The sequence below is a fragment of the Heterocephalus glaber genome, unplaced genomic scaffold, assembly GCF_053883595.1.
Source record: "Heterocephalus glaber isolate CG9 unplaced genomic scaffold, H.glaber_assembly_v1.0 deba00001472, whole genome shotgun sequence".
Lineage (NCBI taxonomy): Eukaryota > Metazoa > Chordata > Mammalia > Rodentia > Bathyergidae > Heterocephalus > Heterocephalus glaber.
Window position 1 is genome coordinate 10,757,667 of NW_028258315.1, and position 26,733 is coordinate 10,784,399.

The 26,733-nt window shown below is 44.3% G+C and overlaps 1 protein-coding gene across 4 annotated transcripts in view; it reads right to left on the reverse strand.

Annotated features, from left to right (window-relative positions):
* The window catches only part of Nedd9 (neural precursor cell expressed, developmentally down-regulated 9), a 183,880-nt gene that overhangs the window by 42,351 nt on the left and 114,796 nt on the right, over positions 1-26,733 (reverse strand). For 2 of the 4 annotated variants that reach the window (XM_021260653.2, XM_004847694.3), the window contains exon 1: positions 4,468-4,637. The exons of 1 other annotated variant lie outside the window; for it this stretch is intronic. In XM_021260653.2, coding sequence (XP_021116312.2) covers positions 4,468-4,479 — 12 coding nt within the window. In that variant the 5' untranslated portion in view covers positions 4,480-4,637. One more of the 4 variants, XM_021260654.2, reaches the window with a different exon arrangement.

Consider the following 26,733-nt stretch of genomic DNA (forward strand, 5'->3'; position numbering starts at 1 on the left):
TGGCCTATGGGAGTTAGTTCCAGCTATCACTTAGTGAGTTCACGGGAAGTGGTTAATAAGTAAGGTAGTGCTAACAGAGTAGGGTAGAGGTGAAAAGCATAAAGCCTGTTGAAGGGGTGTATTCAGTCCAGGAGATAAAGAGTTAGGCTTCCGATTGCTGCAGAAAGTGGACAGATGAGGAGACTTTCCTAGTAGGAAGTGACAGGCTGTTCAAGTCACATGGGCAGAGTCAGGGTCCAAGAAATGGGAGCAGCAAGGGGACAGGACTTCCCCAGCAGAGTCCAAAGACAGGGCAAGGCCAGGAGCATGGGATGAGCGTTAAGGGCGTACATCTGTGTAGGTGGGGAAGTGAGCCCTATAGAAGCCTGCTTCTGGAGAAGCATACAGAGTGCTTTTGCAAAACAAACAGGGGCCGAGGATTTAGCTCAGTGGTTTTGCCACCTGCAAGGACCCGAGTTTGATCCCCGGTACCAACGAACAAACAAACACCAACAACAAAAAGCCTACAAGAGCCAATGGGATGATAAAAGCACAAAAGGGGAAGGGAATTTGCAAAGGGGTTTGAAAGGTAGAAAAATGTTTCTTTTAATAGAAGACTGGAAGTGGAGGAGAGAGGAAGCCACTGAAAACTTCTGGGAATAGGGCTGACAAGTATTCCAGCAGAGAAAGGGTGCTCCAGGCATCCTTGGTATGTGTTACACACTGTGGAACTTGCTAGCATTGGTATTACAGAAACATCTAGAAAGACATTCATCTCTTTGCAGCTAAGTCCCTTGGTCCTGAAAATGGGTTTGCTAAGTACATACATAAATAAATAATGAAGTTAATATTTTTCAAAACATCTTTTTGTACTTTTATATGCATAGATCTCATACAAGAATTTGAAAGAAGGGGTGAAGGCAACAAATCATTTAGAGAAAAATGAAGAATTTTTTTTTTGGTACCATGGATCTCAGGACCTTGCCCTTGCGAGGCAGGCAGAAGCACCACTGAGCTAAATCCCTGGGCCTAAAAATAAAGAATTTAAAGCCAAAGTTATCAAAGTAAAGAAAGAACTGAGAATTCTGTAGGTTATAAATGACCATATTGGCTAAATCAAAGACCCTCTATAAGCATTTTCTTCTCAAGCGCCGTAATTTCAAAGTTCCCTTCAAAAGCTTTTTATTATATACACTTTATCCTTTCCATGACCCACTCAGCCCCCATTCAACCAGAACACCAAGAATCTGAATTTTGGACCGTAGTTTTCTTAATTGTATTGAGAGTCCCATGTGTACTTCTTCTTCAGTCAAAACGTGTGAATTTGCTGTATGGTAGATGAGATAAGTAATTTCCAATTACTATGGGCACAGCAAGGTTTCAGAAATTTGGCAAAGCCACAAAAGCTGCCCAGTCCTTAGAGGTGTGTGGGGGGGGGCAGCATCCAGGCCTGGGCACAGATGGGCGGGGCCTTGGGCTTCTGCTTAAACACAGTGGGGCAGGTGCCCTTCAACCAGTCTCCCTGCAAACTGCAGGAACTGGCTTCCTCTAGATCCTCAGATTGGAGCCTTCAAGGCCGAAGCAAACAAGGGCATCCAAGCAATTCCTCCACCTCCCATTTGGAACATACTCTGTACATTAAGGGGATTTTTGTGGAAAACTTAGTAGAGAAAGCCCTCACAATTTACCATTACACAGACCGAATCTCTTCTAAAAGAAATAAAACTTTAAATACTTATGCCTAACTGCAGCCTTCCTATGAATAAAAAACATACAATAAAGTAAAAATAGGCTCAAGATGCACAGACCAAAACAGTTTACCTCAAGTAATAGCTCGCATTCCTCAGTCCTCATGATTATTGACAATTGCTAGCTGGCCTGGAGCTGTGTATGCTATGGACAAAACAAGTGGCAGTTGCTTGTTCTCCAGTTAGGATCCCTGAAGTAGCCAAACCAGATGATCTGGTTAACAACAGCAAGGAACCTTTTATGGCCTGATTTATAAATCTCTCAATGAGCATTTTAAGTCGGTGCTAAATTTATAGTTTATAGAGTAACACAGTGTTTAAGAGATAATTCCTGACTCCTGGATTTTACAATCTAATAATCATCTGGTTTTACTACCTAAGTGGCTCAAATTAAACAAATAACTGCCAAGCATGCATTTCATTTTGCTTTGTAGAGTTAATGTCTAAAAATAAATAAATAAAATAATTATCCTGTAGGAATAGTTGGAATGAAATAATCTTGAACTTTCTGGGAGTAGAAAACACTAGTTAAAAGGATGTTTTAGGGAGGTCAAAGATGGTTCTTTCTCTTAAAAGTAGTTAAATCATGAATCCAATGTCCACTAGCTGTAGGGCATCGGAAAAAATTACATGTCCTCTCTGGGCCACAATTTCTACCATGCAAAATGGGTATAAAAATAATGTGTCTAAATCAGGCAAGGTGCCACATGCCTGTAATCCCAGCACTTTAAGAGTCCAAGACAGAAGGACTGCCAAGTTGGAGCCCAGCCTGGACAATTTAGCCAGACCCTGTCTCAAAATGAAGAATAAAAAGGGGTAGGGATGTAGCTCAATGTGAAGGCCCTGGTTCAATCCCCAGGGAGGAAAAAAAAAAAAAGAAAGAACAGTTACATATGACAATCCCATATTGTCACGGTAGATCTCCATTAATGTCAAGTCACTCCACTACTATTTAATAGAGAGAAAATTCAGACTTTAAAGGAAAAGTGGATTGCTTCAACTATTGCTTCATTTTATAGTCAATATAAGGTGTCAATCTGGCACCCTGTTTAGTTGGAGAAACCAGCATTTTTGCAGGTGAAGGTGTCCACAAAGTAATAAAAAATCACATAGTTACACCATTTGGCCGAGCGTTCAACACGGGTAAAGCTCAGCAGTGAGGCAGGTTTTTTTCAGGAATGCCAGTTGGAATTTATCTTGTCAGTCACCATGATGTTTTCTTTCCATAAAGGGTAAAGCTAAACATGATGAGGTCACTGAATAAAAGCGATACTTTAGACTTTGTCACTTGTATCACTTTTTAGACTGCAGAACTCAAGGTTAATTTCAGCCATTTAACTTTCTAATAACAAATATACAAACATACTTTCTCGCTTCCCAGTAAGCTAGTTTTTAATTCAGCAACATAGAGAGGAAGAGAAAAAAATAATCACTCCAGTCCTATTTCTGCCCTGAATAGGGAAACTGGAAATAGGGAGTGAACCATTTCAAGAAAGAGAATTACCCTGCCAGGTAGAATTTGTGTCTGATTGTATCCTGAGGTCAGATATTAATAATCTTTAGGATTATCTTTTCTTCTGATCTCCCCTACTGAGGCAGATAATGGAAAGCTGATAGTAAGGATAACTGACACCTGTGTCTTCAGAGAGTTGTAACCTTTTCAAGAACTATAACTCATGCATCACAATAACAATGACAGTTAAATTTAGAGCTTTTGAACAAGATTTACAGCTACTGAACAAAAGATTTATCACCAAGGTCAGCCAGTGGCTATTAGCGACAGCAAGTATTTACAACCTTACATCATAAAAGGATAGTCCAGAGACTAGATAATTCAGAGAGAAAGCAAAGTAACTGATAGCACAATCCCTGAAGATCAGACAATATAAATGGTCAATACAAAAGCATAGCCACCTTGCCAACCTTCATTTTTAAGCATAGCAATTTGTTTAAAAACATTAGGATTCATAAATTGGGGGTGGGGGAAGGAATCAGACCCAATTCATTGCAATCTGGTACTGGCCAGGGTCTCCTGGGGGCTGTTTACTTCCTTAGATGGGAAATGCTGGACAACTCGTATTCCTTTTGCCAAGAATAAACACATAAGCTATGGTGTAAATTGCCCTGGAAAATAATGCTACCGAAATATTGCAATTGACACTGTAACATTCAGACAACAAACCGGCCTGAGCCTCCTACTCTCAGCCCATCCAAATAAAATAAAACGGTTTCAAGAAACGACTAATACTCATTTATCCTAACATCCAATACCATCTAAGGTTGTGCCCTCAGCCCCGTGATATTATCCGGGCTTTTCATTTCTCCCACCCAAGTGCATGTGGCAAACTGCTTCCCGGACCAAACGCTTAAACCAACCAAAGTCTGTAAAACTTCGCTTTAGGAGTCTCAGCAGTTCTGATTCCTCTTCTCCGGCTCCGGAGGCCAGGCCAGGCTCTGGGGGGAGCCGCTGAGACTTGAGCGGTACAAGTGAGACGCTCTCTCGCGCACAGTGGCGAAATCCAACTTCTCACCACGTCCTGTCCCCGGCCGGTATCAGAGTAGATGGACGGGGTTCAGAAAGACTGATTTTCTCCTTGCCTGCCAACCTCAGTGACCCAGAGCTATCCGGATGTCTCCAAGCCACACAAGGGCCCCGTCCGTACCAAAAGTTGTCACAGTGGCACACACGCGAGCACGGCCAACAGCGTCCAAAGCAACCTCAGGCACGAGCTTCTCTTACCTTATACTTCATTTCGGCAGCGGTGAACTGAGCGGTGGTCCTGCACTAGTTACACAGCATTAAGCACGGGAGTGTCCGCCCCTCCATGGAGCGCGGGGCTGACAGCAACTGAGCTCGGTACCCACGCAGCGCGCCTTCCCGGGTCTCTGAGCTCACTGTTTTGACTAAGGCTGGCCCATCGCGGATTCATTTGCATACCACCCCATCATTGGCTGGTGAGGGAAGGTAATGATTAAGCTCCGCCCACCCCTGTAACTTCTAAAGAAAACTCACGACAAAGACTTTGTAATGCGATCTTTTTTTACATTATCAAAAAGGGAGGAAAATAAAACAGAAGGTGGGGAACCATCCTGGACCTCCGCAACCTCCACCCCATAAAATTAAAAAAACATTTTTTAAAGAAAAAAGAAGCCAGCAAAAGGAGATACATTCCTTTTAAGATTAACCTAAGTTTTAAAGAATCCAAATTCACAAAAGCAGCCTGACAGTCGCGCTTCCTGTGACCTAGCAACTGGTTCATAAACCCATTTCATTTCAAAGCCATTCACCTCCCAATGTCTACATGAGACGAACCCCGGGAACAAAAGGTTTTCTGTCTCCAGGCCCCTTTTTACTAACTACCCCTGCTGATCTCTCTCCCAGTCTCTTTCTCTTTGCCCTCCCCCTCCCTTTTCTGCGGCTGTTTGCTTTTTTTGTTCTATGCAGTGTTCAAAGTACTTTGCAATGTCAGTGTGGAAGGAGCTGGAATACAATTCTCCCTTAGTGAGGAGTACTCCCTGCGCGGGGCTTCTCACCAGGGCCTTACGGAGTTGAGCCAGGCACACGCAGCAACCTTCGCCGTCTTTGTTGAGCAGAAAGGTTGGATGTGACCCCTTCGATGGGCCGGTCAGTGCACACCCTATGCATCTTCGCAGGCCTGAGTTCTGTGCTCTTTGACAGCTGGCATTGCTAGCTCCAGCTTTGAACACTAGTGTTTTTCCTTCTGACCTCTCTCCCCAAGATGACCCATTAACCCACCAACACTTAGTATTCTGGGAAAGGGGCATGCACTGTTTGATAAGGCTGGTTATAAAGCCCAGTGCCACTCTGGGGAAGCACAGGACAAGATTGCTATAGAGATTCCATTTGTTCATTTCCACCGAGAAGAGACTCACCCAGAAGAAGACAGAAATAGTCACTTTTAGTGAGGAGAAAAACTTTCTTCCAGGGCCTCAGGATTGAGACTTGGTGAATCCAGACAATAGCTGTCCCAGTGGGAAGCTCTCCAACCAGACTACATGACCGGCTTGGAAAAATCAGTCCCCCCCTTTTTTTCTTGGCTGCTTGGAGTAGAATGAGTTTGTTCTTCTCCCCTGGGTCGAATTCTCAATGGATTAAAACTCTACTTTTATGATCTAAGCAAGAAGAACAAGAGAGCAGCTGTCTTTCCAGCTCGGTTTCCAGGTAGAGGGTTTGCAGGTAGAGGATTGCCATTTACTGCGGCCCCATTTTCCTGGACGCAGCCCCAGCCGTCATAATGAGGCTGACACACCTGTTCTGCCTCCTCTTTGCTTCCTCCTCATTTGTCCTGGAGCAAAAATGGGGCTGATTTTGCAAGATCCCTCTGGAGGTAAATAGCATTCGACGTATTGCGTGGCAGGGGTCTTCCCCACCTTGCAGACGTACACAGGGCAAGAGTCCATGTTAGTTTGCAAAACGTTGTTTGCATGTCTGCCAGGGAGAGGGGAGGATGAGTCAAAGGCCTGCCCATCTGGGAGATGAGTCTCCAGCAGAGGCAGATAACATTCTCGGCTTCCTCCACCCCAGGCTGACGCCGAACCCTCCTGTTGTGTGTGATGGGACTGCTGAGCACGTGGACCCCAACTCTCCCACCCCACCTAAGTATCCAAACAGTTTCCCAAAGCCTGTGCTGGGACTTTTTAAATTTCATTTCTGAGCTAGAAATCTTGATTCCTACCAAGGGAATCTCCTGTGTTCCCGTTTCTACTCAGTACAGTAAGACACTTAAAATCCACCTGAAGTTCATTTCGAGATGGTTTAGGGTGCTGTATCATTAGCTGCATAAAGAAAAACATAGGGATGTTGGAATTAGATAAACTTGGTTTTTTGGAATAAAGTTTGGAACAAATTTGAATTTAGTGTCCTAAAATGTAAAATAGAGAACCTGCTTGGGTTATAATAAGGATGAAAGGAAATAATGTGGGTATAGGGCTGGGTATTTAGCTCAGTGGTTTTGTTGCCTGCTGTGCAAGCGCAAGGAACCGAGTTTGATCCCCAGTACCAAAAAAAAAAAATGTGGGTATAAACTAATAGTACTTGGCATTTTGTAAGATCTTAATAAATGTTTGCTTATTATTATTGATATTGTTATTATTTCAACATTAATACTAGATTTTTCATATATTAGTTACTATATGATATTGTTATACAATAGCATTAATATTTAATTATTTTATTAACTGTAAGTATTGTTAATATTAGGTTGTTGATATTTGGAGAGTGGAAGGCATTCAGAAATAGGTGAGGAACCGTCTTATCTGTGTGCCTTCTATTTCATAGGCAAGCAGACTTGCATGGTCAGCATGGGGTAGGCGGGACACACGGAGAAGACAAGCTCACAGGTAGAAGGAAGGGTGGTTGGATTTTTTCCTAAGCTTGACAAGAAGCCACTGGAGTGTGCTGAGTAGGGAATGATCTCTTTCTCTCTCTTCACCTGTGTTTAAACATTCAAGGATATTAGCTAAAATGATGAGCTCTGGTCTTAAATTAGTGGTTTAAGTAATGCAAATAGTTGTTACTTTATTAGTGCCATTTAGTATGGTTCCTTAAAGCCCCTTGGGAACACAAGTTCCATCAATGAATAGAGAAATGGCTCCTTCTCCATCTATTACCTGAACTATTGGGTGCAAACATGAGGTTTAAACTAGACTATGTCATTGGGTTCTGCAGCAGCTCTTGTGCTCACATGGGGGCCTTCCTGAATTGGGTCCGGGCCTGGGGTTCAGACCCTGGGCACCCCCCATTCTTGTTAGCAGGTGTCTCTGCCTGTCACCAGCCTGCTTGTTTGGCAAGAGCTACATCTTCCCAGACCCTCTGCAGGCAGGATTGAGAGCACAGCACCGGATGGCACCCAAATGACTTTTCAGCTGCCATGGGCCATTTGTACAAATGCAGCAGATGTTAAGAGGGTGCTGGAGGAAAGAGACCTCTGTCCACAACTTTGGAGGAAACCGTGGGGCAAGGTCACCGAACCAGGGCATGAGAGCAAGGGCTCGAAGCGACCTTGGAAATCTTCAAAGCCAGCACCTCATAGAGAGCACGGAGCCCTCTTGGAGGTCGGGTTTTGAACAGGTTGCACCAGCTTGAATCATGATGAGAATCCAATCATTAGGTCAGTCTCCTGAATTTCTTTCTGAGCAGTTCCACCGATTTCTTTTTAGTTTCCTTGCCTGAAATCTCTTCCTGTTCCAGCCTATCTTCTATGCTGCTACCTGTTGAATTCCCAGAATACAGAACCAATCCCATTACTACCATGTTAAAAAAAACAAAACAAAACAGTGACACTTCGTGCCTTAAAACACAGAATCTGGACGCTTTAGCAGGGGCTGTCCTCTGAGCCCACACTCTCCTTCTGGCCTTACCTCTCCTCTTTCCCTGCCTCTGTCCCTCCCTCCCTCCCTGTCTCTCATTCCACCCTCCAGCCACATGGGGGTTTGGGGTGAATCCAGAATAGGCTCCTACCTTTCCTGACTTGTACAGATGGCCCAGCAGGCCCCAGATCCTGTCTTCTGCTGCGGAGCCCAGCCCCAACACTAACCCTTTTGTGCTTCTTTGTCAACAACCCCCACCCTGCCCACCTTGGCCTTCCGTAACCCTTCCCTCCCTCCCTTACTGTGCCCCCATTGTGCTGGGAACACAGCTCTACTATAAAGGCTTTTCCAAGTTGCTTCATAAAGGCTTGTTGATGTCTGTCCCCCCAGCTTTGGTGTGTGCTCCAGCAGAGCAGGGTGGTGTCTCACTGACACCCCGTCCCCTTGTACCTTACGGGTGCTTAAGTGCTTGCTGAATGGCTAAGAATATAAACACAACTACAAAGAACATACGTTTCCCTTGAGGCTCTGCTTGGTGCCCAGGAAGGGAAGGAGAAAAACATGAGTTAGAGGGCAGTGGTGCAGTTTACATTTATGAAAAATGAGCAAAGATGAACCTTGTCAGAACCAAGGCAAGGCCAGTCCTCCAGTTCCATAGCTATGAACCTAGAATAGCTTTTACACTTTTAAGTGGCCTGTCTGGGGGTGGGCGTGTCTGACAGAAAAGAATAATATTAATGAAATGTGCAAGTACATGAAATTAAAATTTCTGTGTCTCTGAATAAGGTTTTATCAGAACATAGTCATTCCCATTCATTTACACATTGTTTCCTAAACAGAGATGCAGAGCTGAGTGGTTGCCATAGAGATAGTAAAACCCACAAAGCCAAAGTCATGTGTTGTCTGAGGCTTTGCAAAAAAGTGCTCTGATCTGTGTTCTAGAACAGTACAAGGTAAGTCTGGCCCTGGTTCGGACTAAAGTGCAAATCCTTTCTAGAGGAAAAATCTAGACACTGAATGAATACTAGACCTCAGGAAAGAAGCTCACTCCTAAAAAAATAAGCATGCTGGGACTATGGTTTACTGTTTTACTTTCACCAGTTTTTTTATTATTGTTTTTTGTGTGTGTGTGTGTGTGTGTGCGCGTGGGATTGAACTCAGGACCTTGCACTTTCGAAGCAGGTGCAGTGCCACTGAGCTAAATCCCCACCCCACCCCCTTTTTTAGTTTAAATTCTTTTATTGGTACATTTTAGGTATACAATATGTTTACATTTGTCATTGGGTGCTTGTACCTGTGCATGATGTATCTTGGTTCTTATTTTTTCCCCATTACCTGTGCCCTTCACCCCCACCACCCTTCCCTACTTACATAGATTTCATTTCCATTTTTTTTTTCTTTTCTCATAATTTTTCCTTTCCATTCTTTCCTTTCCCCAACTCCTCCCACCACTCCTACCCCTTTGGACCTTCTCCTATTTCAAAGTATCAGTTATTAATTATTAATCCTTTTAATCCTTATTCACACTCTCAGTTTCTCACACTAGAGAAACTATTTGGTATTTACACATGTGTGTCCTATTTATTTCACTTAAGAGTATGGCCTTAATACGCATCCATTTAGCTATAAATGACTCTGGTTTGTCATTCTTTATGGCTGAGTAGTACTCCATTTTATAAAAAAACCCATATCTTCTTTATCCAGTTTCCAGTTTATGGGCACTTGGACTGTTTCCAAGCTTTAGCTATTACAAACTGTCCTGCTATAAGCATGGGTGAACATTTATCTCTGTGGTATGATTCTTCTAATTCTTTTGGGAAAATACCCAGCAGGGGAATACCTGGCCCCTTCTTATTATTGATTGATTCCAGTACTGGGTATTGGAACCTAGGATCTTTACACTGAGTTACATCCCCAGCACTTTTTAAAACCTCTTTTTTTCCCATTAAGTTTATTGGCACATTTTGGGTATACAATACAGTTACTTTCATCATTGGGATCTTGTACCTTTACAAGATGTATCTTGGTTCTTATTTTTTTTCCCCATTCCCCTGCCCTCCCTTCATCCTCTCTGCCCCTCCCTATTTACAAAGACTTTGTTTCCATTTTTTTTTTCTTTTCTCATAAAAAACTTATTTTTAAGGCAAGGTCTCACTAAGTTGCCCAGGATGCTCTCAAATTTGCAGTCCTCCTGCTGCAGCTTCCCAGAATGTTGGGATTACAGGCATGTTACCATCATGCTCAGCTTGATCCCACTTTTTAAAAAGCAATTTACATATACCAAAATTATTTCAAAAAATAATTGGAGAAAGCAGAATTTTTATTTTATGAGAAGTTTCCAGAAACCTCTCAAAGAAAACCAGCCACTGAGCATTATCTCCTTTAATCCCCCGGGCCCCTGGCTTACTGAGCCTTGATGGAAGTCCCCACTCCACCCCATCCTCCGGGGCCAGGCCCTGTGCTAGATATTTACAAACATGATTTCAGTTAATGGTCATCTCAGGTACCAATGTCTTGAGACAGGTTGGATTGTTTTTTCCCGTGGCACAAAATGGAGACTCAAACAGGCTTTGTAACTGGCACAAAGTTCCAAGGCAGGTGAGTGGTAGGTGTGGTATAGAAACCAGGTTGCCTCCTTCCTGAGTGTGTATGCCACTAACCCAAGGGCTGCACTGCCCACCAGCTGTCTCCTCAATGCATGGCCCTATCTGAGCCCGTTTGTCAGCTCCCTGAAGCTGAGTCTCTGGCCTTGTAGGACTAGCCCTGGGGAGGAGAGATGTGGTTCTGGAGCCTTGAGGAGAGCTCATAGTATAAATGCAAACACACACACACACACACACACACGTGCAACTGTGCACACACCTACTATTCTCCCCTCCTTTCACCTTTCTGCTTACCTGCAGCTACCTTGCTTCCAGCTGGCATCCCATTCATGTCATTCATGAAATTTTCCTAGAAAAATCTCCATCATTTCAAGTCCACCATCCAATCCTCTCCTGTGTCTTGGATTCTCCCACCATCTATGGCCAAAGTCAAACTTTTCAAATCCAGCTACAGAAGCAATCCTGACTGCTTAGCCTTCTTCTCATACACATCGGGCTCAGTAGGCTTGGTGTGAGCCCTTGGACTCCGTCCATTTGGAAAGGGCCTCTCATGGTTTGTAGTCTATTTTAGGGGTAGTGCACACCGTTTAGTGCTCTCCACAATGAGATTTGAAGCAACTTACAGAAGAGGGTCTTATTTTTGCTTCTGTTCTATCACCTTCTGCACCTATGTGGGTAGCTGAATCTCATTCTATGCCCTCTCAAAGCCTTAAGTTTTGTTCACATAGTTTTCACTGAAGTGCACAGGGAGAAGAAAAGTAAATAAACCACTTCCCAGCAGGCAAGGGAAGAGATCTTCTCATTTCAAGACAACAACTCTCTTTGATGTGTTGAACTGGTCAAGCTCTTAGAATGAATGAAAGTCTGTTATTAGAGAGGAACTCCAAAAACAGACTCTAGTGCTTTGTTTTTTAGATACAGTAGACTGGGGCTTGCATCCGCTTTCCCTCCACTAATATTTTGGCATGAGAGACCTCACAAAGGCTATCCAACTTCATCCCCCAAAACCCCTGTTAACAGAAGTACTCTAGGAATAAATTCTATTTTCTAAGTGTCGGTGAGGCAATGTTACAAAAAAATTGTTTGTGTAGATGGAGGGTGTGTTTACTAAAAAGGCTTGTCTCACAATCCCCAGATCACTTCAGTTTGGTATCTCCTTAGCTTAGTTCTTTTTGCTCATTTAGTGGCACACCATGTGCAGCAGGGCGGGGCTCTAATCCCAGAGGTCAGACATGGTTCCTGTAGATGGCTGTGCACATGGTGGGTCCCACACTACGAGGACTTCATAAGCTCGTGCTGCTCCTTAAGACTTAGCCAAGCTTACACAGCGTGAAGTTCAGCCCTTGGAAACCTCCACTCTCACATTCTGTCCCCATCCTGGCTGCTGTCTGTCTCCCATCGCAGACCTTTGGGTGGCTTTTCATTTTCCCAGGGTGAAGTGTTAGAACTGAGTGTCATAGGCTCCTGTCAGTCCTTCATAAACGTGAAAGGGTGCGCATAACACCAGGTCACTCCCATGTGTTTATAAACCAACGTAGACCCCTGTAAATGGAGTAATTATGGGCAATGCCTTGACGTGACTTGAAAAACTGTGCAACTGTGAAGTTTTGATGTTTAGGGTTATTATAATTTAGGAATACTTAATTACTACCTTCTCCCCACCCCCAGAGAACTAAACAATGTTGACAGATTAAATTATATGTTAAGTAAACTCACTCAACTCTAGTAAAATATGACACGCGATTGTGAGGCTCCGTTTAGCATTTAGTATTTTCTTTCTTTGGAAGGTTTGATGAAATGAAGTTAAGGGTGAAGTTATAAGAAAAATTAGAAACACATAATAAAGACTCAGGCTTACTGATCTCCACAAATGTGGAAAGATTCACATTTCTACCACTTATATGTATGCAGCTGGCCAAGGCATGAAGTTCCGCTGAAAAAAAGAGCTTATTTAACAGTAAAATTGTGCAGGTTTCCTGGCAAAAGCTGTCTCCTGTTTACTCTGCTTCGAGGTGTTCTGTTATTGCATGCTTTAGTTTGTTCAAATAAACAACCTGTTATATGAAACTGTCATGGAAATCTTTTCTGCTGGTAGAAACTTTAGTCTATGGAATTTTTTTTTTTTTTTAAAAAGGTCAAGGTGATCTGCCAAGACCCAAACAATAGGAATTCCATGCCTGAATGGAAGCACTGCCCAACACAATAACAGTGTTATGAAATGCCTTTCAGATGAGAAGGGACAAAGGTATCCATGTCTACTTTTTGGTCTCCCTTTCTATATACTTATAAGAGCAAAGTGCTTTATTCATACATTTGTGCATTTGAAGAGTTCTCCGGACTTCTCCTTACATATGTATTCCTGCTTTATAGACATAGTAGGACGTGAAGGAGCTTTGTAGTTTCCTGCCCTTCCTCCCTCCACTTCCTCTTCCCGTCTGGTTGCACTCAGCAGAACAGCCTCTTGGATTGTGAGTCCTCATTTCTGGATGGGGCAGGATGTTCTATTTCCAATCTACTCCTGAGCTTTACTGTTCTGCAGGGCACTCTGACACAAAGAGTCATCTTCCACATCCAGGCTTCAGCAGAATTCCAGGGCAGAGCTGAGGGTGAGATGGGCCGCGGAAGCGGGAGTGGGGTGTTTTAAACACCAAATGACCGCTTTCCTGGAGGCCACGGTCAACCATTTCTTCAGTGTTGGAGATGCACTTTTCTCCCTTGATGCCCCAGGAGAGCCAGGCTGACCCGCTTCTCCTCCTGTCCCCTCCAGAGCTGCAAGCATCCTGCAGGCCAGAAGGCGGCCTCGGTGGGGTGTCTGGCTAGCCCCGCTACAGGCTACCGCCAGCTGGCGCTGAAGAGCGAGAAGGAATCCAAGCAATGCGGAGGCTGGTGGAGGGGGCAGGAGGAGAGGGACGTGGTGTGGGGACACAGCACACCCTGCACTGCTCCAGCCAAGCGTTTGAAGAGTTTGATTCATTTTAGAAAGCACACAGTGAGCTCCAGCCATAAGTGATCTTTTATTTTGTCTGCTAGAAGACTGCCTTTCCAGTGTGGGCCCGAGATGGGGTGGCGTAGAGGCATCAGCGTCCACCCTTGACTCCCTGAGTGGAGTATGGACCGCACATTCTTTCCTGCCTACCAAAGCCGAGAAATAATGGGAGTTCTCTATGGGAAAAGCCCAGGGGCGCCTGCTAACGAGCATGCACGGGGCACTCAGCCTTGCTCACTAGCACGCACGCTGAGGTTCACAGATGTTAAGTATAAGTTTCCTTAATTTGCTGAAGTCTTGGCATCCTGTGATTTCAGACTTGAAGATGTAGACATGGGCGTGTTGCAAGGGTTTTCTTGAACTTCAGTGCCTGCGGTTCTCATGACTCATGCTCTAAGCTTGGGCTTCTGGTCTTAGGAAGGGTGGAGAGCAGTGACAAGAAGAAAGCAGAGGCCTCCTGACCTTGGCAGAGGGAGGCCACAGCTTTTGACTTGGATGTCTCCAAGCCACTCTACCCAGCTGTCCCTCAGAATCCGCGAGTGCTTTCTACCCACACACAAATCCAAGATCGCTCAAGCCCCTTATGTACAATGGTGTAATGTTTGCATAGAACCTACTCACTTCCTCCTGCATACTTTAAATCAAGAGTGGCAAACCTATGGCACGCGTGCTGCAGCGAGCTGTTTGTTATCACTGAAAGCTCTGAAAGGCACGCCATCACTGCTTTAAATCATCTGTAGATTTCTTAAAATACCTTGTAATACAGTATAATTGCTGAGCAAATATTGTTATACTGCATTATTTAGGGGATAATGACAAGAAGAAAGTCTGTACGCATTCAATACAGATATAGTTTTTTTCCTGAACATTTTCAATCTACAGTTGACTTAATGGAAGATGAGGAACTCCTGGATACAGAGGGCTGACTGCATTTTCAAACACTATCACCTGGACGCTTCTGGTCATTAGAAAAAAAGTCCCTCCTCTTTATCCCCCTCAAGCCCACAGCAGGCTCAGATCCCCAGTGGCCTCCCCTCAGCCCTTTCACACCCTAAGCAAGTAAGCTGAGGTCCTCTTCACCCAAAATACAGGTTCTCAGCTCCTTGTTTAAAGCCCTGGAAACCAGATAGGAGTGAGGAATTCAGAATATTTTGGATTGGAGAAGATTTAGGGGATATACCGGCTATTCAGAAGGCTCTCCGTGGACCCGGGCTGCAGATCCGCTCCCAGCTCAGCTGTCACCAGGATGGAGGTCGTACCAAGCAGGACCACGGAGGAAGACACAGCACCTTGGGCCAATTCTGGACAGGTTTCAATGCCCAGTGAGTTAGGTAAACACCGAGATTTTTACCTTTTCAAACTGTGGGTGAGTAAATGCATTCCATAGGTGTTTGGGGGTCTCTCCTCTGCCACTGCTCTTTCCCCAACACCGACCAAGCTCTGACTCCCTTGCTGCAGCCACCCAGCGAGCAGTCCCCAGGCCTGGCCACCCTCTCCACCCCCAGGCCTCAGCCCCTGCCCCACTCCATTGATGACCACCCAGACAGCGACTCTGTGAACAGCCAGCTAGTGTTAGCTTCACTGGAAAAATGAACTGAAGGACTTAACGGTGTGCAAGCCACGGCAGTGATGGTGAATGAATTCATCCAGTGTGAAAGGCTCTCGTCTAATTGCTCACTCAGCGGCCTCACTGTGCACCTGTCCAGTGTGTGGTGGCCCAGTGTGGGTCTGCACATCATGTTTTGGGGAGCCCTGCTCTAGGGAGACCCCCAGTCTCTTCTCCATCTACTGACTTCCCTATCCACCCTCAGCTCCCACTGTTCCCTCCACATCCTCGGTCTCAAAATGCACCCACAGAAGTCAGCTCTTATTTCCCTTCTCTTCCTAATATTTTCCAGCCCTCTTTTAGGGCAGGATTTCCTGGAAACCCGACCATCAGCACTCTTCCCTTCTATATTTTCTCCCTTCTCTATGGCGTCCTCCCCAAGTGACGTCTGCTCTGGCTTCTACTTGGATGACATTCACATCTCAGGACTTGAGTTCTGAGTCCCCGACTCTCCATTTCCCACCACACCCCATTACTATTCCAGAAGCTTCTCATAAAAACTTCAGATTCATAGGTTGTAATGGGTAATTGTACAGGTCAATGGGGCTAGACTGTGGCAGTCAGATATTTGGGCACATACTGGTCTAGACTTTGCTGTGAAGGTATTTTATAGATGAGATGAACGTTTGCACCAGTGGACTCTGTCACAAAGGTGGGTCTTTTCTAATCAGTTGAAGGCCTTAGAAGAAAAGGGAGGGAGGTCTCTGGATGAAGCAGGCATTCCTACCCGATTGACTTCAGACTCGAGATGCTACTTCAGCTTTTCACTGGGCCCACCATGCAAAGTTTGGACGCGAGAGCCAACTCCTTAAAACAAATCTCTGTGTGTGTACACACACACTGCTCTGGATTGGATAAGTGTCCCTCAAAAGCCATGTGCTATTGGGAGGTGGTGGAATCTGGGAGGTGGGGATCACTGTTGCACCCCAGTCTCTTTCTCTCCTTTTTGCACCTGGCTGTGGGGTGAGCAGCTCCCTCTTCCACATGCTCCTGCCCTCATGTCCTGCTGTGGCCCCCAAATCAGCAGAGCCAAGCTGGACTGAAACCTCCCAAAGTGTGAACCAAGTAAGGATTTTCTCTTTTTAAGTTAATTATCTGGGGTAGTTTGTTACAGTAATGCCATGCTGGCTAACATGCACGTGCACACACACACACGTGCACACACATGCGTGGACAGATGCTCCTGGTTCTGTTTCTTTGGGGAGCTCTGACTGACACACACGTGATGTTCCCATGCATGGTGTCCACTTAGAACTACTTCATTTTTCACACTAACATTGTCCCACTGACTTAGAAGCAAAGCTTCTGTCTGATCTTGCTCCCACCTACTTCGCACATCTAATCAGCTGCCAAGACATGTCGGCTTTGTACCCTCAATATCCACGGCAAAATCCCCTCCATTCATGGAGACCCAACTACCACTCAAGTCTGGCTGTTAGAGGATGCGTCTCCTGTCCATGGTGATTGATTCAAGTACCTGGCATCTGAGTCAGAGAGTTTTCCGATAACTTCTTTGAGATTTTTGTAGATGAAGCCTGGGAGAGAGAGGACCTCTCCATCTTTGGATCACAGACTGTAAATGAATGTTCAGCAGTGAACATCTTTTCCTCTCTGTAGTCCCTGTCTATAGCAAGAGAGAATAGGTCTTCATGCAACAAGAAGCAGGGACATTTAGAGAGGAGGGGCAGAGAGAATTCTGATCCTGTTTGTGCCTCTGGATCCAGCCCTGCCTGAGATCCACACCTAAATTCATAAGGCAATAAAAATACTTTTCTGCCTAAACTAATCGGAGCTAGATTTCTTTCACTTGGAATCACAGCTCACTCTATACCAGAAAGTGTTTGCCTAGAAGACTACACCTTTTTCATTTGTACTCCCTGTGGTCCAGCATATAAGATCTTGGAGGTTACAGGCCCTCAATCAATGTGTTGCATTAAACTTTCAGCATGGCCTTAAGATACATGCCACTTTGTGAAACTGAGTGTGAGAGGAAAGAAAGAAACAACAGAAAATAACATTTTCTGTGCCCACCGATATAGTAGGAAAAGAATGGAGACTTAAGTATTAGGAAAACTTCAGGGTGATGGTTCAGACCTTGCAGACTCACATGAGAAGCAAATCTAGCCTTTTATTTCAAATCCACTGATTTCAATACAAAGCTTTAACAATGAAAGGAAAAGTGGGACCTATTATTTCTACTATGTGAGGGGTAGCCACGTAGGTCTATATAGATGTTTGTATTACATTTCCTTGCCAATTAACCTGTACTTGTTAATCACTGTTGAGATTTCACCACCCTCTCCACCAATACTTACTAATTGCCCACCAAAATACTAGGCACCATGGGAGCTACAGCTATGAATAGTACCCAGACACTGGCTTTACTTCTTAAATACCTATTACAGTAGCAGCCAAAGCAACTTCACGAAGATAAACTTGTGTTGAGGGAAAAAGAAAATCACACCGTCAACTTATGTAAGGTTCTATTTTAAAATCATCTGGTTCTAATTTACTAAATTTAATGCTCTAGAGCCAGTGCCAAAGTGCTACATTTGATTTATGGAAATACTTTAGCACATTTTTCCATCGGGCTCTTGTACAATATATTTACTGCCTTTTTGTTATGGTTAGCAAGATTATGAACCTTAAAAAAGCCTTCTTTATGAGCTTGCTGATATTTTATTCTAAAATGCCATAAGATGAACTAAGAAGTCCGGTAAACAATAATATCCATGTAGGAGCATTCCATATGGGTTCGCTGGTTTAAAAATTTTTAATTTAACAAAGAGATCCATCTGGAAAATGAACGTTTGAAAATTTTCACTGTATCACACCACTTCTTTTCAAGGCAGACGGTATTATTTTTGGAAGGGGGATAGGGATGGATATTTAATTAGGAGTTGTACTATACTATGCCGCTGAGCAAATAATAACGTTAATACCAAAGGATTAAAGAATGGCACGGACCCAGCCTTCCATCCCACCATAGAGAGAGGTTGCAGAATATTCCAGTCGAATGGAATGAACAGAGGAACACTGACATTAGGACCTCTGGTGTCAGTGGCACAGCCTGCCTCAGGTTGAGGGAGCTGTCCTGATGCACTTCCACGTCCCCTGTCCTCTCTGACATGCCACCCCCTGGAATCCCTGGCTCCATTAAGAGGCAAAAGCAGATTCTCCCCAGGCCCAGGAATGAACCATCTTTCTGTGCCCTTTCTGGCCCTCATGACCCAGCATGGCACTTTTTCTACTACCTTATGATATTTTCCAGAAAAATCAAGAACTTGTGCCAACATCTTCAACTGAAGCCTCTCGAACGTGCTGTGATTTAGTCTGTGAAGCCTGCTTTGGATTTTCAAAGTGGCGTTTCAAGTTCAAGTGTGTGCTCATTGTGTTCCTGTTTCACTGGGCCCTGCCGGGCTTGTGAGAAATGAAGTTTTTCACGTCACACCCACAGGAAACAAGATGGCTGCCAGGAAACTTCCCCTCCACCTCATACCCTTCTATTTCTTTAAAGCAAAGAAAACTTCTTTCCCTCAAACAGAATTTAGACAACTCTTACAAATGAAAAGGTATAAGGCCCAGGCCCTTCAAAATGCTTTCTCAACAGCCTCTTTGCCTTGAGGGTGTGACTCAGTAGGCAGGTGTTCAAATAGATCAGGAGTGAAGCGTGGCAGGCAGCGCGGCTCAAGGGCCTCAGCTGCTGCCTACTGAGGCCCTTCCTTGCCAGCCAAGATTTGTTCTCCCAACTTCTCTGCCCTGGAAACCAGTGCTGTGGCCTGACTATGGTCCCATCCTCATCCACACTCATGCTGCAGCTCAGTCCCCAGTGTTGAGGGTGGTGAGGCCTTGAGGGAGAGTTTGAGCCATGAGGGATCCATTCACCCCTGTGAATGAATTAGTGTTCTCCAGGGAATGGGTTAGGTGTAGCAAGAGTTGGCCCCCTTTTCTCTCTTTTTCATGGGCCTTTCTGCTTTACATTAAGACTTAGTATAAGGCTTTCACCAGAAGCCAAAAGGAGCAGCTGCCTGATTTTGGACTTCCAGAACCATGAGCCAAAATAAATCTCTTTTCTTTATAAATCACCTGGTCTCAGGTATTCTGTTACAGCAACAGAAGACAAACTAAGACAACTAGTCTTCCTATTGCCCCTTATAAGGGGCAATAATAAGAAATGGAAAAAGAATAACAAGGAATTGAAGAGAATATCAAGATCCCTGCTTCCTCCTGGATTCTTCTTGGAATGTTTTTTACTTCACCTTTTCAACTCTATCCATTCTTCCCTGAATTCTTTACCCAAATTTAACCTCCTTGAAATTTATTCCAGCCTCTGTTGATGGGTCCTCTTCCTCAATGGGTGCTAAATGCTCATAGTTCTAACTAGTATAAAACTGGGGATACAACTACAGCTCGTGTGAACCCCAACAGTGTCTTGTTTTGCAGCAAGCACCTTGTCTTTGTAAAACAGTTAACCTTAGAAATAGGCCATTCCTTATTTGACCCAGGCAATAACAATTTGATCTTACTGAAAATTTACATTATTCACATCATAAAATTCCTCATTTTAAAGTGAACCTCTCAGTGATTGTTAGTATATCTGTAGAGTTGTGGCAACATCATCACTACCTAATTCAAGAACACATCCCTCACTTCAGAAAGAGACCCCAGAAAGAAGGCTCTAGGGTCCCCCCCCCCCCCCCGCTGCCCACTGAACCCCTGGCAACTTGCCTAATATCTACAATAGCAATTTATAGTATTTTTATTTTCAGCCCAATCTCAAAGTCTAGCACAAACATGAGATTGGCTATTAGAATTTTTCTATGTATTTAAGAGTATTACTTCCATTGCATGGAAACATGTATGCATTTAACATTTGTGAAAAAACATGAAAAAGTCACAGCCCAAAACATGGTAATAAAGTACAGAGAAGGAGAGCAAAATATGGGGAAATACTGGCAATGCTTTAGAAGGCTTTTAGAAAGAGAGGAGAAACAGAGGAGAAACAGGGTACAGCAGAGACAGGGAGATAATGCTGTTGTATTTACCATGGAAAGGTTATGTGTTAGATACAGTTAAGTGCATATGTGATCTCCATAACAACTAATCAGGTGGGGGTTGGTCTCCTACGTCATAGATGAGAAGCCTGATTCTCAGAGAGATGACTGCCTTGCATGGAATCACACAGCAGCATTTAACCAGGGCTTGCCTGGTTTTAAATGCCATAGTCCAGGACAGGATAGGGGCCCAGCTATTCCGTTCTTTTCTGGGGAAACCATTGGCACATTTGGCCTGCCTTGTCTCTAAGTTTGGTCCTGTTAAGAACCAGGACAGTGGCTGGCTCTGAGTGGCACGAAGCCTCTCTGAATGGTAGCATGACTCTGATCTCCCCCAGTTCTGGTAACTTATTACAGAGGAAACTGAGGCACCACCTTGGTCCTGGGGTGGCTCTACTCCCTGCCTGTAGCTCTCCCTATTGTGCTGGCCTCCGAGGACTTGGCAAAATGTCTTCTCAGTCCCTTTTGCCAGCTACCTGTCTCTCCTGTTCTGTCATTAGTCAAGGATGTGCCCCAGGCCAGGCCCCTAGTTGGGATGCTTCCATAGCTTCCTGTCCACACACCACTGATTCCACAGTTCCCATCCCCCGGTGGCTAATTTATGTGTCCATGTGGGTAGGCCACGGTGCCCACATAGTTGGTGAAATTTATTCTGGATGTTTCTGTGAGTGTGTTTTTGGATGAGATTTATATTTAGGTTTGTGAACTTTGAGTAAAACAGATTGCCTTCCATAGCAGGGTGGGATTTGTCCAAACAGTTGAAGATTTGAATAAAACAAATAAGGAAGAAACAAGGCAGAAGTTAATTTTCTTCTCATTCATTGGAAGTCCAAGGCTGCCAAAAGATGCCCACATAAGATGTCAAACACCAGGCTGCACCAATCAATGTGGATGTCATGTCCTGTCTTTCTGAGCCATCATCAGTCTGCAGTGCTGCCTTGGTCTAGAATCAAGTAAACTTTGTTACATTGAACAGTTGTTGTTTTTTTACCACTGCACAAGAGCAAATGTGCTAGTGGGTGGGTGTGGCCGGAGGCAGTCAAAGGCCCATCCCAGAAGCAGAAGTTACTGAAAGAGGGAGGGAGGGAGAGGTTGAGCTAGGCAGGGAACAAGCCCTGGTTGGGTTTCTCTCCCAGCTGGCCCTGGTCCTTGGAGGTCACGGACAGCATACAATTTTGTGAGATGCTGGTCCCAAATGAGAGGGCCTTGTAACAAACACAGTAGCCCAAGATAAATCTAAATTGGCACCATGAAAATGAGGCTTCTGTATGCTGGCTGTGCTGGAGTCCCTACACGTCACTCTCCATTAGATTCTTTCTCAGGGTGGATTCCAACATTTCTTCTTTTCCTCAGCATCACAAATACTAAGCGAAAACATCCCGAGTGTCCTCCATACAGAGTGGGAAGAGAGAAGCTACCAACTACCTAAGAATCCCACTTGGAATCTAGCCAACAGGGCTTCTGCTGCCAGCATGGTGACTGGGGAGTTGTCTGGTGTCCCTGTCCCTGCATGCTATCTCTGCTGCCATTTACACAGTGGGGATCACCCGTCCCTGAAAGAGACCAGTTAGCTGAGTCTGGCCACCATTTTTTTTTTCTTGGTACCAGGGATCAAACTCAGGACCTTGCGCTTGCAAGGCAGGTGGTGGCACCATTGAGCTAAATCCCCAGCCACCATTTTTGAGCTTGACAGTGACTCTCCCCTTGCAATAAAGATCTTGGGAATTCACCATAACTTCCACTCTTAGATTCTGGAAGTGGGTACAGCTGCCCGCACCTCAATTTTCCTTCCCTTAAGATTTACTATCCCAGGATGTTTCAAAGTTCTCATCTGCCAATCAATTTCACAAGGCCTCAGGCTGAAATCCCTGGTTAACAACCTTAAAATGGCCCTTTTCTTATTAGAGTGGGAAATAAAACCACACACCTGCAAATTCCTCACTACCTTTAACTCGAATCATGAACTTGGGATCAGTGTGCTGTAATTAAATTCCTTGAGATGCTATGCCTGGATTTTCCACATATGAAAATATCTCCTGAGATTTGCTGCTGTAAGGAGACTTAAGACAGTTGGGTGTGGGACAAGTGGCTGTTTAATTTGGATATTAAAGAAATATAACCTACAATGAAAAGAATAATCCCCATTGTATAACAATAAAGTCGCATGAAAATTGGTTGGCTATTATTGCGTTCTCTCGATCCTATTCCACTGACATGGCAAAGTTTATTTAAATCTAAGTGATAGAGTCAGCCTTGTAGTAATATGTCAGGAGAGGTGATGGTTTTAGGGGACTATAAAGGTGTTTGCGCATAGTAGTGACTGTCACTCTGGTTAAGTAACTTTCATTTGTCCCTGGGATAGCTATGAACTGGACTTGGCAGAGGACTTAGCTTTAAGCAGACTGGGAGATTGGAGTCCAGGGCAGTGAAATGAGAGCTCAAATCCATACAGCAGAGGAAAACAACCTTCCTCATACAGAAGTTATGTCCTGAGGCAGCGTTCTTTTCCAGGTTCTCTTTCTTCTCTAAGGTGGATGAGGCCAAGAACAAGACCCTAGTTTGCAGATGGAAGAGCTGAGTCCTGCTCACTTGCTCTAGGAGTGATCTGCCATAGGGCAAAGCCAGTCCAGACCGGCTGCGGGGGTCCCCATTGGAGTCCAGTTCTCTTCTGCGCACTGTGCTCTTTCTTAGAGGCTCACAGAAGCACCGAAATCCAAGGACAGGTGTCCAACCACGCCTGGGTCTCAGGAAGAGGGCTGATGGGGAAACAATGCAAAATGAAGAATAGGCAAGGATCACCTGAAGGATATGGTCCATGTTTCTAAAAAGAAACAAGCCTGTGTGTTCTAGTTGCCTGTGGCGGCCCAGAGTGGGGCTTGGCGCTGCTTTGGGCTCAGCGAGAGTCTGTGGGTGGAGTGGGTGAGGGGCTCGTCATTGCTGAAGCAGATCTGGACACTCCCACCCGGCCCAGGACTTGAGGCTGTTACTCAACTCCTGTCAAAGGAGTTTCCTCTTCCTCCCAGACCTTCTCCGGCCTGTCAGCAGTGCCAGTGGTGGCCTCTCCAGAGGCGGCTGGTACTGTATTCTCATTTTCTCCCGACCTGAGCATGTCCTGAGTTTTCCAGCCCACTGGCAGCTGAGAATGTTGATGAACCCAAAGTGAGTAAGAGCTTCTGAGGGTTCTAAGAGGGGGCAGTCAAGCAAAGGAGGAGCAGGCTCCTACAGAATACCCTCACCAGCTCTCCGCCCTACTTCCTGGTAACTCATTCATGATCTCTGCTCATTTTGAGTCTCTGCAAAATCTGTGTCCAGCTCCTTCTTCCTGGTGGGTCTAAGGAGGCTCATCACTTTCTTTAAAGAGAGGACAACAAATGACAGTGCACACAGGCGTCTTTGTTCCCCGCACCCACACACACAGATGCACAGTAAAACACGGTTCACTGCAAATCAGTGTCAAAGACCCTGGAAATTATGGTTGACCTTTTCCCAGGCCTCCTGGAAGTGCCCTTCCATGGTCAAAGGAACACAACAGAGATCAGAGGGGAGCTGGGAGGAAGCTGGAGGACGTGCCAGCTCCACTTCACACTACTTTTTGCTTGGGCCTTCTGCATAAGCAAAGGATTGTTATCTTCATATGCAAATTTGGAAATGACAAATAGAAGAAACTAATTTTAGCCTCTGGTTCCATTTTCACAAACAAACAAACTCTATCTCTTAAACATAAGATTTATTTTGTGAGTAGTTTTGTATGCCAGGGTCTATTTTAACAAAGAATATATAATGTATATATTCTAAAAATTGAAATTAGACAAAGAGATAGAAATGATATGAATATATATATATACATATATATATATATTTTTTTTTCTCCTAAATTTCCAGCAAGAAATCCTTCCTTTGGAGAAATTGAGCTTGTGCCAGATGTTTCTAACGCTTTACTGATGGTCACCTAGGAACAAAACATTATCTTCTAGGAAGCAGTAGGGAGGAGAGAATGTTTGCATTTGTCTCAATGATCTCAGAGTCTTCCAGACAGCTGAGTCACTAGGGAGCAAGTCCTGTTCTTTACAGAACCTCTTGACAAGAGTCAACAACCAACCAACCAACCATAGATTTCAGTCCTAACAAGTTCTCCTCTTGTTGCCACCTTCATGAATGTGATCAGCCACTTAGCTAAGCTTGTCAAATTAAACTGAGTTTGCATCCTCGTTAATAGAAGAGAAGAAAGTATCACCTTGCAAAATTGTAAGGGAGGAAAAGATACAATGAAATCAAGCAAAGCCTTCCTACTTGTAGGAACCTGGCCTCTCCCCTAAGGTTGCAGAAGTAAGCATCCTGTAGCAGGTGGTAGTTCTGAATGTCAAATCTCACCATGGTGCTGGCCTTCTCATTCTTCACTTTTCTTTCTTTCTGCTTGAAAAGTTCTATGTCTCCAGGAGAACTGCTGGACAATATGCACCTTTTCTTTCTCTGTACAACCCCATGCTCTAGGTCAAACTCACATTTGATGTGAACTCAAACCTGAACTTTCACATTACAGGATTTCAAATAATCCAAATTGTTTTTCAACTTTCAATTTTATTGCTTGTTGTTTAATGTAATTTTTTTCTTGCTACTAAGGATCAAGCCCAGGGCTTCATATAAGCTAGGCAAGTGCTCTACCACTGGCCTATCAGCCCTTTACAATTCTATTTGAGACGGGGTTATACTAAGTGCCCAGGCTATCCTCAAACTCTTGATGCTCCCTCAGCCTGCACAATAGCTGGGATTACCAGTCTGCACCACCATACCTAATTTAAATGTGATATGATAAGTGTAGGAGACTGTGGCATTATTTTGGAATTTAAGTCTTCTGTGAGAACATTATAAAAACCATCACCAAAGTCCATTCCTCCTTCCTGGACAGTATTTACAGCAACACATGTGTGGTTCAAGAGCACGCATTGTTCCAAAGATTCTATAAAAAGAATCAAATAGATTCAGCACCCGCCCTTTATGACCATAATGATTCCGGCAGTGATATTATGGCCACATGGAGAAATGAGTTAAATATTGGGGAAGAATTATATGTACACCAATAATCATGTATGAATTTTCAGTTTTTTGGGGATTATCATTTAGAACCGCTAATTAATATCATGGCTTCTTCAATCAAATGTTAAAGGCAAATGGTTAAGGTTGTCAGATAAAATATAGGCACATGCCTATAACCTCAGTGCTCTGGGAGGCTGAGGCAGGAGAATGCAAGTTTGAGCTCAGCTTGGGCAACTTAGTAATTTAATAAGACTTTATCTCAAAAAAAAAAAAAAAAAAGGGCTGGGGATGTGCCTCAGTGTGAAGGCCCTGGATTCAATCCCTAGCACTGCAACAACCAAAATCCACAAATTTTTTTAACATAAAATATATCTCGTGAACTATTTGGAACCTATTTATACAAATAAGTATAAGTGTTGTTTATCTGAAATTCAAATGTTACTGGTAGTTTTATATTTTCATTTGCTACACCTTACATGTGGAGAAATAAATATCACCATGACCACTCTCTGGACCAAGAAGGGAGAAATCCCATGGTTCCAAGGATGGCAGTGACCTAGTGACAGTTAGAAAGCACTTACCATGTCCTCCCTATAGAGGGATCACCATCCCCATCTACACTCCGCACATGCTCTGAGAGGCCTGAGGTGGTGGGATGTCACTGGCATTGGCGTTGTGCCCTAGAGTGGCCACTGGAGATCATTCCCACCCCCTGAGCTTTGACCAAGGGCCTCTCAGTTGAAGAGATACTAAGCACACACTACTCTGGGAAAGTTTGCTGGGCTGAGTTTCTTTCCCCTAGTACCTTAGAGCCCAAAGGGGAAGACTAACATATCAATTGCTGATGCTCATCCAAGTGTGCAAAGACACAAATAAAATGCTAAGGGTCAGAGAGGGACTGGCACATTCTGTGGGAGGTGGGAGAGGAACTCATGGAGGAAGGGCAGGTGAATGGGGCTTGGCAGGGAAGGAGATCAACAGACAGAGATATGAGTCGATGGCTTCCTGTGAGAGGATGGAACCACCAGAGAGACAGGAAGAGGAAAGTGTGGCCAGAGAGAGTCCCTGTCATCCCACAAGGGGCTGACTCATTCATTCACTGGTTTATTCAGTAGATATTTATTAAAATTTGATGCATAAATTAATGTGAAATTGCACTTGTGTAAAGAGCTATAAAGAAGAGATTCATGATGCCATGAAGAGTAGTATTTGAGGAATCAATGACTGACTTAGGGAGGTTGGACATGGTCTTTGTGAGGGAGGCAGTGATTAAACTGAGCTCTGAAGGAAGAATAGAATTAAGCAGGTGGCTTGGGGCAGTGAAGGCCAGGGAGGAATATAATATAAGGTGGGCAAAACAGCATGTCCAAAGGTCCTGTGGCAGAAGGAAGCA